This window comes from Pollicipes pollicipes, unplaced genomic scaffold, assembly GCF_011947565.3.
Source record: "Pollicipes pollicipes isolate AB1234 unplaced genomic scaffold, Ppol_2.1 Scaffold_3447;HRSCAF=4054_pilon_pilon_pilon, whole genome shotgun sequence".
NCBI lineage: Eukaryota > Metazoa > Arthropoda > Thecostraca > Pollicipedomorpha > Pollicipedidae > Pollicipes > Pollicipes pollicipes.
The window spans coordinates 43,464,153-43,482,010 of record NW_023596297.1 but is presented as its reverse complement, the minus strand read 5'-3'; the positions used below and the strand labels follow the sequence as shown (position 1 = coordinate 43,482,010).

At 51.6% G+C, this 17,858-nt stretch overlaps 1 protein-coding gene across 1 annotated transcript; it reads right to left on the bottom strand.

Moving 5' to 3' along the window:
• Positions 1 to 150: 150 nt before the first annotated feature.
• On the bottom strand, positions 151 to 16,523 carry LOC119092585 (translation factor GUF1, mitochondrial). Its single transcript, XM_037215540.1, has 12 exons — positions 16,481 to 16,523; positions 15,591 to 15,754; positions 6,935 to 7,044; positions 6,014 to 6,094; positions 5,539 to 5,739; positions 3,875 to 3,993; positions 2,713 to 2,865; positions 2,181 to 2,310; positions 1,666 to 1,775; positions 1,084 to 1,211; positions 676 to 813; positions 151 to 170 (listed from the first exon to the last, which is right to left on the bottom strand). The coding sequence occupies exons 3-12, from the start codon at positions 7,016 to 7,018 to the stop codon at positions 151 to 153; spliced, it is 1,164 nt and encodes a 387-aa protein (XP_037071435.1). The 5' UTR covers positions 7,019 to 7,044; positions 15,591 to 15,754; positions 16,481 to 16,523.
• Between the last annotated feature and the right edge of the window lie 1,335 nt (positions 16,524 to 17,858).

Here is a 17,858-nt window from a genome sequence, read left to right as displayed (position 1 = left end):
TGAGAGAGAGAGAGAGGAGAGGAGAGAGAGAGAGAGAGAATGTTAGATCGCAACGCGCCTAGTCTGAGGAACCTAGGCCGATATTGTGCTCTATTCCTGAGTGAGCATACATGGTGAGCTGCGCCGTAGCGTGAATGTAGAGGGCCTCAGTCACTTGCTGCCCAGAAGAACTGCGAAGTGCACAGTGCGAAGGGACTATGCAACAGCACAAAGGGAAATGTGTCCGCAGATGTGTGCGGTATAAAACCGCTGACATTACGTCTACCTCTGGACAACTGTGGGCATTCGTCGAGAACGACGGCGAGTGCTCCAGTCCTTAAACAAGCTAGGCTTTCTTGATAGTACTGCTGTGCGGAAGATACTTTCAAGTATTAAGTATCTATCCACCACAAGTACGTGCGTCTGGCATGGCTTCCACGCTTCCACGCACACCAGTGGCCAAAGTGAGACTCTACAGACGGTGACTAGGGGCGTCCGACGAACGACAGACGGATAGATGAACGAACGGAAGATGACAATGACAGGAGGGAAGCATCATCAAAACTCATGGAGCTGCGAGAAGAAAAACAGACAGAACTAACTGATGCATCCTTCCTATTGCCATCCGGAGGGGGGGGGGGGGATGAAGGGGCAGAAGGATAGAGGCGGGGTCGTATCACCCATCCCGAGCCTCACCAGGTGTGATGATGGTGCCCGTCACCATGGGCTCCATGAACTCGGAGACGGTCGACACGTCCGGAAACTGAGCCGGACCGTTAATGGAAATCTCCTCACTGCCATAGTGTTTGATGTTCTTGGCGCCATGCACCTTGGCTGAAGGGAAACACGTAAATGAATATGACTGGTACAACACTGGAGGGCTACGTTCCGGCTTGTCACAACTAAGGGGCGCATAGTCTGCTCTAGCATCTCAGTAGCTTCCTCCCACTCATATTCCCCACTTAAAAGACATGCCGCCGATGACAAAACCTGCATGGTTCGTACACCGTAGCACTGGGTGGCCGCCACTGCTGGCGGTCACCCGACTGACACGAGTGTCGTCAACAAGGGCTGCACGTGGCCGCTGTCTCGGCCGTACCGCACCTCTGTAGGGCACGCTCGGCGAGGTGACCACCACCTCCGAGTCATACTCCTGCTCCAGCCGCTGGGTGAACACGTCCATGTGCAGCAGACCCAAGAAGCCCAGCCGCCAGCCCTGGCCCAGCGCCGCGCTGCAGTCAGCGGCTGGTGTCAGTCCACGCATCAGGCACCGATCGAGGCGCTCCAAACGGCGCGCCTTGCCGGAGATTGACACTGTAGGTGGCGCCCCAAACGCCGCATCGGCATTAGACATCACTGAATACGCGTGGCTTGAAATTATGCATTGAAAAAATACCCAGATGGAAAGGCATAGCACACTTTCGCAAAATCGTCTGTTTGCCAACTAGAGAGACACCTCATCCAACCATGACACCAGCCAGGCGGACGAGACGTAGAAAGCTTCTCAAGCCTAGTGAAGGCGTCAACAATAACAGAACAGTCGTCATCACAACGGACTGTGTATGCTTCACCATTTTAAAAGGTGCCGGAGCAGACTTGAAACGGCTCAAGAGCAACCTCCGTCAGGCAGCAGAGCGCACGGGTGCCTACAGTGAGCGACTGGTGAGCTCGTGAAGCGCTCCTGACCTGGACTCCACCTGAACGCTGACACTGGAGTCGTTCAGCGTGAGCCGCTGGATGGCGCTGCGCAGACTGGGCACCTGCGACTGGTCCATCGGGTACAGGCCGGCGTACACCTGCCGGCGCCCAGCTCCGCCAGCTGAGCGGACCGCTACGGCGTGGTGGCGAGGGGCTGCCACATGCGGCACGGCCAGCTCGGCCGCCGTGGAGCCAGCCAAACAGTGGTGGCCTCCGCTCTCACCAAGCCGTACAAGGGCGGTCACACCTGTCTGTCCACCACCAGCCCGGGACGAGTTTAGCCCGTTACATGACGAACTTACTCTTTACTCTTGCACTCGGACTCTTTATCAGCAAAAACAGCGAGGCCCCGCGAACGCGGCGCAAGCCATATCAGCACTTCGACCCACCCCACGAGTCCATCAACAGCACCCGAGCGGGCGTTTCCCCACTCGGCGAGCCGGCCGAGCCGGGTGGCGGGAGGGGCCGACCGCTGCTGACCGGGACCGCCGACCCCGACTGACCATTGGCTTGGCGCGCTTGAAGCCGGAGAAGGGCGTGATCTGATGGCCTCGCAGGCCCAGCGTGTCGCCCACCTGAGCCTCGCTCGCCGTCCGGATGTTGGCGTGTATGTAGCCCACCTGACCGGCAAACCTGCCGCACAAGACCGCCGTGAGGGCGAGGTCATTGCCCGGTCTCGGCGGCGACCCGGCCGCACAGGAACAGCACTGGATCACGGCAATCTCAGCTGAGACTATCAGACGAAGGCAATGCTGGTGCCGGCGACTGCTTGACAAACAACGCGTCGGATATCTCAAGTGGCGCAGCATCTAACAGTACATCAGGATGACTGCACTTGCGATACGGATCACCTAGCAGTCCGTCCACCTGCTGTATATGCTGCAACGCCTGAATCCACGTTTTCACAGCAGCCCCCTCTTAAAAGCCCGGCAGCGTGCTCGCAGTAGCCAGCGAACACTGACGCCACCGCCATAAAGTCGAGCGCAGGGCTCCATCTGCCGTCCGAGCACAGGGAGGGCAGGCCCGACCACTCACAGACGCTGGACGGGCGTCTCGTGCGGTCGCAGCAGGCCCACCTCGCGGACCTCGTACGCGCGGCTTGACTGCTGCGAGACCACCACGTCCCCGGCCGCCAGCTGACCGTCCACCACCGCCACCAGCGGCACGCAGCCCTTGTACCGGTCAAACCTGGCCGGCAGGGGGCGGCGTGAGGGGCGGGAGCGTGGGACAGCGCGTGTCCAAGGCGTGAGGGCGCCCGCCTTCGGTCGAACGAGACACGGCCGGGCAGGGCCGGCGTGAGGGGCGGGATCGTGGGACAGCGCGTGTCCAGGGCGTGAGGGCGCCCGCCTTCGGCCGAACAAGACACGGCCGGGCAGAGCCGGCGTGAGGGGCGGGGCCGGCGTGAGGGGTGGGAGCGTGGGACAGCGCGTGTCCAGGGCGTGAGGGCGCCCGCCTTCGGCCGAATGAGGTACGGCCGGGCGGGGGCGACTGCTGAACACGGCGGCAGTGCTGGTCATGTTGGTGACGACACGGGGGGACGAGAGCGGAATGATCAGCAGACAACAGTTCATCGAAAATGTCTTCATTGACACGGCAGGGAGATTCGCAAACCACTAATCGAGCATTCCAGATATTCAAAGAAGTGCACTCAGTGCTCTTCAGTGCTGTGCCGCGACACTGCCAAGCTGCAGCGGCGCTCACCGAGACACTGCCGAGCTGCAGCGGCGCTCACCGAGACACTGCCGAGCTGCAGCGGCGCTCACCGAGACACTGCCAAGCTGCAGCGGCGCTCACCGAGACACTGCCAAGCTGCAGCGGCGCTCACCGAGACACTGCCGAACTGCAGCGGCGCTCACCGAGACACTGCCAAGCTGCAGCGGCGCTCACCGAGACACTGCCGAGCTGCAGCGGCGCCCACCGCGACACTGCCGAGCTGCAGCGGCGCTCACCGAGACACTGCCGAGCTGCAGCGGCGCTCACAGAGACACTGCCGAGCTGCAGCGGCGCTCACCGAGACACTGCCAAGCTGCAGCGGCGCTCACCGAGACACTGCCGAGCTGCAGCGGCGCTCACCGAGACACTGCCGAGCTGCAGCGGCGCTCACCGAGACACTGCCGAGCTGCAGCGGCGCTCACCGCGACACTTCCGAGCTGCAGCGGCGCTCACCGAGACACTGCCGAGCTACAGCGGCGCTCACCACGTGTCGAAGATGAGAGCGCGTGTGGGCGCATCGCGGCGGCAGTGGACGGGCGCCGGCACCTCGGTTATCACCGATGTCAGCACAGACTCCACGTTCGTACCCAGCTTGGCCGATATCTGACAACAGAGGCAGTAATTAGAGCCGGAGGCAGCCTGATGGTGTGGGCGCTTCGTGCCAACGGAGCACTTGGCCGCCGCTAAGTCACCCTCAAGGGCTTCAAATTTCACTGAAAGACCTTGTGAGACAACTCGGGGATGCGGCAAGACATGCCCATAGGAACCGGTGGCGCAAATGTAAACTATGTCAATATGCGGCCAAAGACACCAATATTCACGGCATCCAGGCCACAGCTCGCAGCCATAGATAGTTATACAGTATGTCGGTGGAAGCAAGTGTGATGTGTCTGGTGGGATTCGTCTAATGCCGTTTAACGCAAACATCAATACAGTAACAACAGCAACTCCACGCAGGGAACACACACTACATTGGACTTCCCCGCCTTTCGGCCTTCACACAGACGAGCTAAGCTCCAGCTCAGCACGCTTCGTCGCCGATCGGCCGGATCATCCTCGTCCCACCCGCTAGCCAGGGCTCCGGAGCCCAGACCTACGCCTGTCGCGACCGCACGGCTGTGCCGACCGTCGCCGTCGCACCCGGCGGCGCCGCTCACCAAGCAGATCCTGTCCTACGCCTGTCGCGACCGCACGGCTGCGCCGACCGTCGCCGCGCTCGCCAAGCAGATCCTGTCCTACGCCTGTCACGACCGCACGGCTGCGCAGACCGTCGCCGCGCTCACCAAGCAGATTCTGTCCTACGCCAGTCGCGACCGCACGGCTGCGCCGACCGTCGCCGCGCTCGCCAAGCAGATCCTGTCCTACGCCTGTCACGACCGCACGGCTGCGCCGACCGTCGCCGCGCTCACCAAGCAGATCCTGTCCTACGCCTGTCGCGACCGCACGGCTGCGCCGACCGTCGCCGCGCTCTCCCAGCAGATTCCGCCCTACGCCTGTCGCGACCGTACGGCTGCGCCGACCATCGCCGCGCTCTCCCAGCAGATTCCGCCCTACGCCTGTCGCGACCGCACGGCTGCGCCGACCGTCGCCGCGCTCTCCCAGCAGATTCTGTCCTACGCCTGTCACGACCGCACGGCTGCGCCGACCGTCGCCGCCGCCCCCGGCGGCGCCGCTCTCCCAGCAGATTCCGTCCTACGCCTGTCACGACCGCACGGCTGCGCCGACCGTCGCCGCCGCACCCGGCGGCGCCGCTCACCAAGCAGATCCTGTCCTACGCCTGTCACGACCGCACGGCTGCGCCGACCGCCGCCGCGCTCACCCAGCAGATCCTGTCCTAGGCCTGTCGCGACCGCACGGCTGCGCCGACCGTCGCCGCGCTCTCCCAGCAGATTCCGCCCTACGCCTGTCGCGACCGCACGACTGCGCCGACCGTCGCCGCGCTCACCCAGCAGATCCTGTCCTACGCCTGTCGCGACCGCACGGCTGCGCCGACCGTCGCCGCTCTCCCGGCAGATTGTGCCCTACGCCTGTCACGACCGCACGGCCGCGCCGACCGTCGCCGCGCTCACCCAGCAGATCCTGTCCTACGCCTGTCACGACCGCACGGCTGCGCTGACCGTCGCCGCCATGCCCGGCGGCGCCGCTCACCCGGCAGATCTTGTCCGGGTCGCAGTCGAACAGACGCTGCATCTGCGCCACGGCTCGGTCCGGGTCGGCGTGGCGTAGGTCGATCTTGTTGACGGCTGGCACGATGGCCAGCTCGCTGGTGAAAGCCAGGTAGAAGTTGGCCACAGTCTGCGCCTGCACGCCCTTGTTGGCATCCACCAGCAGCACCACGCCCTGACACGCCTGTGCCGCAGATCAGGTCAAGTCATGTCAGTGGCGGGGGCACGCACGCTAGCCCCACCGCGCGCGGTCAGGGGTAGTCGGGCTCAACCTACTCTGAACGGAAGTGGATGAACTGCACCTCACTTATGCTAAACATACGGTTCGTATGTCGTCGAAAGCGCGTGTGGGTCAGCCCCGCCCTCGGGTGTCGATTTTCACGTGGGCAGCAGCGTGACCGAGTCCGCTGGCTCCTCGGCCAAGTGGTCTGACAGTAACAATGCTGCCACAGGCTTACCTGCAATGATCGGGACACCTCGTAACTGAAGTCTACGTGTCCTGGAGTATCAATCAGGTTGAGCAAATATTCCTCGCCGTTCTGTAATTCAACAAAAAGGCTAAAGTAAGCGCTTTGAGTAAAAATATTGGCGCATGATGGAACACAGCGATTGGCCTACGCGGACCATGAAGGGAGCCTCCCCCCCCCCCCCCCCCAACCAAAAATGTTCCAAGTTAACCATTGTTCACAGAACACATCACTTTACCAGACCAATTCAAAGTTAAGTGCCAAGTTAAGAGTGAAAAGATTCGTACTACTCAGTCTTCCTCGTGGAAACGACGATGGAGCATTAAATGACATACAAATGAAACATGCCACCACAAACAAAACGTCCGACGTATTTCGAATACTCTGCGCAGACATAAGTTGAAAGCACCGGGCGGTACATGAAGCACACCCAATACCACGAAGCTTCCTTTATTATGTTCCAATGACGCGAAGCAACATTTACGCAAACTAACAAATGCCCGTGCGATGGCAAAGCAATGGCAATTGGCCATGTCAAAAAGCGGGCGTCACTTTTAAGGCCTATATCAAACATCACATCAACAGTCACGCATCAAACAAGCAGGGGGAAGGAGCATCTAATAATGCGGCTAATGTTTTTGAGTAGCACTAAGCATGTCCCACAAAATGCATACACATTTGCTGTGCTACAAACCGGCTGGAAACATTGCTCATTGGCATAACTCTTCAACATGATAAAAGAAAACGTAGAATTAATTGAACAGCGCATCCTGATCTATTCACCCGCCTCACTGTTGAGTGAAATAAATGATAGAAAAGCTGTGCACCTGTGCTGGGAGTAATAATCAGCCAGCATAGGCGCACAGCGGTCCTATCGCCAACTGAGCACCTGTGTCCAGCAGCGCGCCTCACGTGTGTGTAGAACAGGGACGCTGTTTGCGCCTTGACGGTGATACCGCGCTCGCGCTCCACCTGCAGCCGGTCCAGCACCTGCATGTTCCGCGAGTCCGCCGAGATAGCACCTGGCAACAAGAGCACAACTGACGTCACTAAGTGATGCCTCGCGGTATAACTGGACCTAAAACTTAACACGTGCCCGAGTGGCCGGTTGGATACGCTACGCTCGGGTGGGGGTCAATTTGACTCCCCCCCCCCCCCCGAGATCTCAGGAACTAAGTGAACTGGAGGCGCCAAACTCACAGGGTGTGTTGATCTGTACGTGAACTCAGTCAGGCCAAAGTTTGAGATTCCTAGGTTATGACCTTCCGGTCAAATAAGGTCGAACAAGATCAAATTCCAGGTCGGTCTCCAACGAACCCCTAGAACCTAGGTAACTGTTCTGAGCGAAGGGTAACATGCTCCTCTAAGGTCAGTGAACTTGTGTGATTTTTTGAAGGTCATGCTGACCAAAATCACACAGGACCGCTTCGGGTTTTGCATCTGGATAAGCCGCGAATGTTACGCTATGCAGTATGTTCCTAAAAACAAAATGTTGGGCTAGATCATTCCAGGTCAGTGACCTATTCTGACCTTTAAGAAGTCTATGGAAGGTGTATAATGTGATTCCTATTATCAATAAATTCGAAATGAGCCCCAGGAGCTACCCCATACAGCAAGCGTTAGAGTAACAAAACAGGTTAGATTGAACCTTGGTCTGACCTTTGCATCTGACCTTAGGTCAATGTAATTTATCCGTTGAATTGTTGTGTTGCCGAAAAAAAGGAGCTCAGAGATGTATAGCTTCGTCTGACATGACTTGGGTAACGATACGCTCCGCCGGACATCTCGCCTACTCCCTCCTCAGTTTATCTTCGGCGTTAACATTGGTTGTTTAGAATGCGATCATCATTCCTTTGTCCCTTCCCTGTCCTGACCTGCCGTTGCTCCCACTGGTCCCTATAAGTTACCAACCTTCATTCAATTCTACGCATTCATCCCACTACCATCATACGTTGCGTTCATTCATCGTATCCTATTCAACTTCGGCCTCACACATTTACCCCTCTAGTCCCGTCCAGTGGCACACGGCGTCGGGGTGGAGTACTAATACCTGATATAATGACAAATTGCGATTTTGGGAGACCGGAACGCAAGTTTGCAATGTTAATTCCTCGTCATCTTAACACGTCGGGCTCTTTCACACGGGGATCGAGTTCATCCGGGAGAGGGGGTAAAACCGTATAGCAAAATATCCTTCCCGTCAATACAGGATGGTTTTCATCATAAGTGTCTCCCAGGTAGCATCCTTGCCCTCAAGGAGGGCCTGCCCTCCACGCAGTGATATCCTGGCTGGGGTCTCAGCCGTCTTCGCCCAGCACATCTTTCGTAAATGTATTTACGAGAAACATGTGGCGACTGCGCCGAGTCGCATCCTCTACAACGTCTTGTGAGCACTCTCCCTGTTTTATGAGAGTCAGGCCGTCCGGACTGTTTGCGCCAGCTTCAGTTGGCAACGAGCACGACAACGGCGCACAGCTAACACACTCTTGCCCTGTAGTCCTGAGTGGCTCTTCATCCTCAGCATCGTCCAGGATGCTTCCTACCCTGAGGAGAGCCTGCCTTTCCCAATGTCAACCATTCAATGATTTTATGGCCGGAAATTGACGTATTTTTGACGAGTACATCTTTCGCAACCGACTTTGCTAGAAACCGGCGAAGACTACGAGTCACACCTTCCATAAAGTATCATGGGCACCACCCCTGTATAGTGAGAGCTCCTCTGACCGGTGGCCCCTCCCTCTTGAATGATATCAGCCCTCCTGCGTGATCACTTCTGCTCTGAAGATTCAAAGTCCCGTCTCCTCTTTCCGCAGTCACCGGCGCCCGTAGGCATGGGCATGAATGAAAACATTCTAAACATAGCCGTCCATGGCTTCATGCGTTCGCTGGGTAATAAGTGTATCTAGATTGTCTCTTTAGCTTATTTCTGACAACCTGACAAGATGAAAAATGTTAATTTGCCTTAAAATCGTCCCTTCAAAGACCGGAATGGCCCATACACACTGAAATTGGAGTCCAATAATCTGTGGCATTGTTCGATCAATGCGCTCACCGTTTGACCAGCATATCTCAAATTGCGTCATTCTAACATTGCGTTGAAATCAAAGTTATTACGCGGGTTTGCAGCAGGATAAATGTGCCAGGTTTAGTAAACCCCAGTACATAACTTCTAATGGCATTTTCATGGCACACACGCCTTATGACGAGTGTCCCACCACCTCGTGTCACGTCATGTCGTGTATACATTGCACACACGGCTAATGTGTGTGTCCCACCACACCGTGTCACGTCATGCCACGTTGTCATTGGTGTTGTGCCCGCAATGTCCGAGCGAAACCTCTCTTGGAATTAAATTTCGCATTGAACAAATAGCGTGAAAAGGCCGTTACCAAACCGATGCAATACAATCTATAGGGAACAGACAGAACGATTTCTGGCCCGGCCTGGTATTGAGCGCACGGACCTTAAATTTGGGACCCGGTGCGTTGCCGCCTACGCCACCGAAACCGTAACGCGTCCTGGTTCTGTGATTGTGGAAATGTTCATCTTGATTCGTGAGTGAGAGGGCTGAGTGGTGAAACACTCAGACCTCAAAATCGGCAGTAACGTCCAAATGTTAGTAAAGATGCTCCCAAGTCCCAACACAAGTTCATTGGCTCCATCGCGGCCTGAATATTTGCTCTTTTATAATACATTTAAATGGAATCTGACATTATCCCAATGCACTTTAACCACTTGGCATCATTCCTAATGCACCTTAACCACTGGCTGTCATTATTTGCTTTAGGGAGGGGAATCTAACTGAGTTATGCAAAATCGTCACCTCTTTTCGCAACTCTCGTGTGATCATTGCTTAACAGCAATTCACCCATGGTTTAATTACCACGGGTGCACGAAGCAAACGGCTGTGTGCATGACGTGCCAAAATGCAGCGAGGGTCTGGCCCCTCATCGCCCTTACAAGCAAAAGATTCAGGAAAACTCTGTTTATTTCGTCCGCCCTCTTTTGCTGCCTAGAAAACACCATTCGAATGAAAGTTCCCGGATAATTTTCCGACTACATTACGCCGTTCGACAATCCTTAGCACTGAATCTAAAACAGTTTCTAAAAGTCACGGGTAACTTAATCGCCATTCATTACCTGAACTAAAACAACCTTGAGTTCAGCCCCTTGTTCAGGTCGTGTTGTCGTCCTTACAAACCATGAAGCTTAAAGCGGCCATGTAATTCATGAATGGGAGCTACTGGGTACAGGTCCTCGGTTCAGACCATCTCCAAAACCTAAGCAGTGCCAAACCATTGGCTCGGGAGCTCATGCTCAACTGACCACACAGCAAAGAACCGATAAAAATGCGTGTCGGCGTATTTACTGTGTTGACATCCCATCATGTGCCCGTCGAGTGAGGGCTCAATTTACCCCCCCCCCCCCCCCCCCCTCCCCGAAGGATTTGCCGGGATGATTTCCGAACGGCAGGGCATGGCCGCGCCAAATGTTGTTCTGCTGTAGACAATTAAATAATAAATCGTTTGGCATCAAAAATTTAGATATGCCTCGTAAGGTAGCAGACCTAAGGCATGTCACAGTCAGGCTATGGATTTAGCGAAAACAATTCTGGGGCGTCGTTCTGATACCACAACGGAGTGTTAGACGAAGCCACACATCTCCTGTTTTATTTCTCTAGAGCTTGCTAAATGCGGTAGCTTCTGCTGTTCATTTTGAATTTATTTTCAACAGTAACTGCAATATACATCTTCCATGGACTTCTTCAGTCAGAACAGGTCACTGATCTAAAATGATCTAGATCAATATTTTGCTTGTAGGGAACATAATGCGAAGCCTAATCTTTGACGCTTATTTAAACGCAAAAAATAAAGCGGTCCTGCATGATTTTGGTCACCATGACCTTCGAAAGATCATACGTGGTCACTGACCTTAAGTAAACACTATTAACGTTTCGCTCACAACGGGTATTTAGGCTAACGGCGGTTGCATGAGAAGGTTTGACGGCAATCAGACACCACTCTGGAGTTTGACCTTGTTTGGCCTTATTTGCCCCAAAAGTAATGACTTAGATACCCCAAACTTTGACATAAGTGAGTTCATGCACAGGCAAATAATGTGGTTAACAGACTTAACACACCCTGTAAACTTGGTGTATCCCGCTCCCTTAGTTTCAGAGATCTCAGGGAGATCAAACTGATCCTCCACCCGAACGAAGGGTATTCAACCGGCCACCCGGGCGGGTGTTAAGTTATCAAAATATTGGAACAGAAATACAGGCAGATAATAAACTTGTCTACAGCGCAAAAATGGCAAAAACCCCTTTTCCGTAAATTGCGGTCCGAAACAATCCTACCTGCATACTTAAAATGCGTACTAAATCAGCTGGATTAGGGGCCGGCGGACAGAAACTCAATTTAATTGGTGACAATTCCTGCAGACATTTGCGAAGATCGTCTTCCGAATGATTCATTGACCGCTTGCCGGGTTTGAAAGCCAGTCTAACGAACTTTTGTTCTTGCATTGTCCCTTTCATATGACTCACCGGGCTTTCGAGCAGACTTTCTGACCTCGATGCGGTGTAAACTCGTTGAAATGGAAAGAACCTCAATGCACGGTAGATATTCCAAAAATACATTAAGAGCTATGCGCGTCATAAACAAACAGCTGCGTGTCGGATCACAATGTCAGTCATTCTGATTCCAGTTTTTCGTTAAGACTCGTGTGATTTTCTAAATTAACTGACCAGCGATAAAGAATGCGTTGCGATGCACGTCACTTTCCGTAAAATTTAATCAAAACGGTGCGCATTGCAGGTACACATGTCCAATAAAGAATCCGTCATTCACGGCTCCAGTGCTCCGATACTCGTGCTATTGACGAAATGAGTGATCGATGGTATAAGAATAACGTGCATTGCGCGTCATTTTGTCCAAGTTTACATCGAGACCTGTGCGCATCGCAACTTAGCAGCTACGTGTCGACGAAACTAAGATTGTCGTTCCTGATCCTAACTTGCTTGAAGACTTAAGCCAGTCGTTCAACTATTCATGAAGACAAATAAACATTTCTCAACAGATTTACCTCAAGAACTGAGCGCGCTGCAAAAAGCGTTGCTTACATTTCGTAGAATCTGTCTTTCCGACCCCAATTTTACGTGAAGACTCGAACAGGTTACGAAACTGACACGTGTGATCAGGATCTGGGTACATGACTTGGCGGTTCGTTTGCAACACGCTCATTCTTGTCTTTCTCCCGACCTGCTTCTGAGCCTAATGCATTAATTTTGAATTCACATTCACACATCTACGCAGACGGCGCCAATTGTACATGCACGCGGTACGACTCCCCTCGGCGACAGTCCCAATGAAACAATCTTTCATGTAATATGACCTACCTGCCGCGTGACTTCGAAGCTCGACCCCAACGCGCGGGATTAGCCCCACCTGGCACGTGGCAAGCGCATTCTATCTGATGATTCTCCTTTTAGTATTACACAGCGGAGTTTTCGCACGTACTTGGCGTCTGACAAATGTAGCAACAGGGAGGGGGGGGGGGGGGGGGGGAAGAGGTAAAGAGGCATGGGCGAAGAGGAATGGAAACGGAGAACAGACTGCAGTGCCTCAGCTATTCGTCGCAGCTCCTCCACACACACGTCGGCGGCTGCAATGGTCGAGCGCAGGGTGCCTCCGTCCCGTGAGAGCGCCCTAGTCAGAGTGCTGCTCTCTTGCTGAGTCCGCGCTGGTCCCGCGAGTCGTCTCAAATGTGACACTCCCGCGGGTTTTGTTCTACAAGCCTCTCCTTTAGGATTCCGGCCATCAGTCAAGCTCGCTTCCATTCGTGTTTCTGCTCAGGTCCGTTCCGCATACGCTCTTCCTTGGCCAGTTATACACCCAAGGTCTCGGAGAAAAACGAGTGTCAGTATGCCCGGGGTGATGCCTGGCCCTGAGGTGTTGCTGTCGTAGCGTTGTGCCGCGTACTGATTGGCTGGGGCCCGGGATCGAGCTCAGGCTCGGACTCCGAACTTGCTCACAAGGCTGGCGGTTGCATCAGCTGGCTCGGCTCTGCACAGGTCTTTCTTGGTCGTCCGCTGGTGGTCTGTCGACCCCAGTGCGGCGCACACGAGAGCGGCGTGGGATGCGGCCCCAACGGGTCACCCTCTCCCTAGCTGCCTCGCGCTCTGGATAAGCTTCTTCGCGCCCTTCCGGCGCAGCCTGTGCACTCAGACGCCTTGTAGCCGGCTGACTCGTCGCTTGCCCTCTGCCTTACATGTGGAGAACCAGCTGTTATGCAAAGTAGGAGGGAACTGGGACGGGGGGAGAGAGATGGAATACAAAAGGGACGATACTAACAAAAGATAAAGGAATATCTACACGCGGTATAAGTCAAATGTAAGCTCTGCCTTACAGTAACATTCATGACACCAACATTTTGTAAAATTAGTACTGCAAACATTACAGAACAAACACAGTGGAGAAAGAAAGGCAGCTGAAATGCATTTCTTTCATAGTGGGGAGCAGGAAGCACAACGAAATTTGTCCCGCAGAAGTGGCTACTCTCGATCCAAATTCTGAGCTATTCAGGAGTCTAAAAAAGCTGGTATTATCAATCAAACTGCATGCGTCTGATCTCACAATAAGTGAAAAGCTCGAATAGATGGAATGCTCCATTTAAAAGGTGTGTTCCACATTTGTATGGGGTTTTGAACTGCAATAGCCATCTTGAAGATTATTCGGTGCAGTTGACAGCTCCGCCTTTCTAAGTACCCAAACTTTTTTCTAGTTTCTGATCAACACGCCGGTGAAGATTCGCGGACTTTTTTAGGGAGACCATTTCAAGATCACTAAGGCATACATGCCACTACAGCAACGTCATTCATGTCCTGCGATTCCATTACCCATGAGGCGATAAAGGCCAGTCAAGATGTCATTGTCGTACTGTTCATACATGACATTACAGCACACATGACACCACATACATGATACTACAGTCACCACGGCATACGTGACACCACAGCAACGTCATTAATGTCCTGCGATTCCATTACCCATGAGGCGAAAGGGGACAATAAAGATGTTATTGTTGAAACTGTTCACATCTGGTGTTCATATGCACGATTTCGAGACAAAACGGCCATCTTAATCAATGTCGTGGAAGGTATGATGATATAATAAAACAATGACGTATTAGGGGGCATATTTACTAGAATGAGAAGTGGTGTTGTCTAGAGCAATCTTTCCCACTAAGTACACCAATAGTTATAAATGAGCTTATTTCATCCTATCTCATGCTTGCTCCAATGCTTTCAAGTGTGCCATTCCTCTTAAACATAGTCTTTCATATCTGAATGAGGGTTTGGAATGAACTAGTCATGTTGAAAATCATTTGATACAATTAACCGCCCTGTCCTTCTTAATGCCTAAAGCCCTCCAGTTTCTGAGCTACACGCCCACGAAGACGAGCCGGCTGTTACAGGGAGATGTTTCAAGGTCACTCGGGCATTCTTAACGCCATTCAAATCTCGTTCATTTCTAGCGTTCGTGAGCACAATTTCCTGACATAATGATTGCCAATTGGCTCTCAATCATTATTGTACATGGTATGATGATGTAATTAAGCAATAGCACATTGAGCAGCATATTTGCTAAACAGATAAATTGAGCTGTCTAGAGCAGTCTTCTCAAATTGTATGTTCCAACGGGCATGAATGAGTCAAATGTTCTGCATCTAAAGACAGTGAGGCAGGCATCACACATGATGAAATAGGCTCATCTGCAGCTATTCATATAACAAATGTGCTCCCCACATTTCCATTGTTTGATAATGCCCTGAAACATTTGAATGACTAGAGGGGTGTATTGCTTCACCTGCTTGTTTGCATTCTTCTTCTCCCCATCCATTAAAAATATAACATGAAAACGTTACCTACATTATGGCCACAAGATGGTTGCACTCATCGCGGTTGTGTAAGCAACGCAGGTTCGCAGCATGGTCGCACCTGGTCTCTGCTGCCACCAGTATGTGTCAGCTTATATACACCAAGGGGCACTGCCAGGTGACCTCTAATCTTGGGTGGGCCCACTAGAGACCCTTCCATTGCATATCACAATGACCATGCACATCTCGCACATGGGCTTAACCCCACTGTAGAGGCATCTGACATTGTGTGGCTATCCAGGTCCTCTACACCGACCTGAGCATATAACATTGGTTGACAGCCAAATGATTATGTTGATGCTAGATATCATGCTGATGTTGTTCACCAAATAAAAATAACCCCATATTCATATTTATCATGACTTTGAACACTACATGGCCAATGGAATTGCAGTACTTGTGTAATGTTGCTGGGGCATTATGTATGCTGTGGTGACTTTGGGATAGTGCACACACAATAGTATGCATCAGTTCACAGACATCTAGCTCAGAAACCAGGGGGTTAAGTCTTCAGAAGGACAGGACTGGGCTGGGCACTGCACTGAATGATCTTCATAATGGCCACTTCATCTCAAAACTGCACACCAACATGGAACACACCCAACACATTATGCCTGCTGAAGTCTCTCACCAGTGATCTCTAGTAGCCTGTCTGCCAGGGTGCTCTTGCCATGGTCAATGTGTGCAATAACACTGAAGTTGCGGGTCCTCTCGGCTGGGATATGGGATATGTCCAGCACTTCAGCTGAGCCTGGAATGCTGGTAGCAGCATATAATCTTCCTCTCAAAATATTCCTGGTTTGAGGAAACAATTACAGAAATTAGGCAATCAGCAAACGCTCTGTTGGCTGCAGCTGGGGCCTGGCATTTGACACCTTGCAAGCACTACACAATTTGTAAACTTCAGCTTACAAGAATCAACTGTCATGTGCAGGTATAACTTGTTGTAAACCCTTGAAACAGAGCAAAACATGTTCTACAGCAAAAAGGTATCACCAGAAAGATGAATTCAGATCATAAATAATGCATTTGCATGAATGCATGAACTTCTATCTAACATCTGTACACTGTGACTCACACAAATTTCAGGTGGTGCGATGTTCCAAATAATACTGTAGGAAATCAAAATGACAACTTCATTTGTTAACTAGTGGCATGAGATGATAAGAATTTAACTGATCAGTGAGTGCTAAAAATAGCAGACATTTTGCTGTGTCCATCCACAGACTGCAATAGGCTTGACAGCATTCACCATGAGTACGATGAATGCCTGCATTTAAAATGTGGAAGTAAAGCTGTTTGTGTGCCTTATACACATATTTTTAGAAGAGTAGCACCTACCATAGATTTTGCTGCTGGACCCAACCCAAGCCATCAACTGAGCAAATTTTACTCGATCGCATGATTATACGCCAGCAGAATAGAGGGTTCATAGTTTTGGTGCAGCCTCGCTAGCTTATTTCGAGAGTAACCAAAGTACGCAACATTCAAGCGCACGCGACCATCGGGGCAAAAACTCACAACTGTCCTCATGGGCCGTCGGAAGGCGACCACATGTTTCACAATTGTACCTCAAATGGCCAAACCTGGGGGTCCAATCTAGTATAAAATATGGCAGCAACGGCGCACATTTCACAACTAGCCGCAGGGTTCCCATGTTAAAATGACCTTTAGGCCCACGGCTTTCCAAATCTTGAACATATATATGCATAAAAAGTGCATAGGAATAAAGTTTGAACAATTTTCTTTCGATTTCCAAGATGAAAAGCGTGCGCCGTGGCACTCGTTTTCGAGCTATCAGGCAAAGCGCAGACCCATGCACGCCCCACGACGTCCGGGCGTGGGATCGAATCCCTGAATTCTGATAATATATATATATATATATATATATATATATATATATATATATATATATATATCGTGTGCATATATATGCATATTATGTATAGCCTGAAAATGCATCTGCTGTGCCGTGAAATATGCTGCAAGCTATTACAAGAAATACACATGAAATCTTTTTATATCTATCAAATATACCTGACAGGTGTTACGCAGCCGTCGGGCTACATGCAACAGCTATGGCTGGGGCGCATAGCATTACTGTGCCTGACGCATGGAACCTATCGCGACGGTAGCGGTCCAAGGCTGGCCATATAACTTTACCTTCCATCCATTAACCTCAGAGTAGGAAAGGTACACCTAAGCAGCTGAAGTGAAATGGGCAGCTTAGACAGATTTAGAAGGTGCATCAGTATCTGAAACATATGCAGCCTTGGCCCAAGGCAAAACAAACTATCAATGGACTTTGGATTGACCCAAACCATGCCCCAGTTATGCACATTTTCATATAAATGCAACATGTTGCATTGATATAATATTTATGTACCACCCTGTTCTCACCATTTCCTCATATTGTTATGAGGAAATTGTGTTGATATAAATTATGCAATGATGTTGTGTAACAGATAGTGCTGAGGACAGGGTTACAACTAGCATTCAGAATATTGTAATATTTGACACAAAACATCAGTTTCTATAAATTTCACAAATCTGAAAACTTCCCTTGCATAAGCAGACATTCTATGATGTTAGAATTATTCTGATAGCCCTGTATCATACATGATTAATTATTTCAGCATGAGACTTGTCATAAATCATAAAGATGATCTATCTTGCTGACTAACTGTACATTTCAGGTACAACACAAACCAATGCATCCATTAAATACATTAACTACAGCATTTGCTGCTTACATTGGATATATTTACCAGGCACAGGTTATTGTTCAATGTCAGGTTTATGCTACATACAGTTGCATGGAGTGATTGCATTTTGTGATGGTGACCTCCTCCAACAATGTTGAAATGCATGAGCAAATGTTGGCTTGCCCTTCCCATAT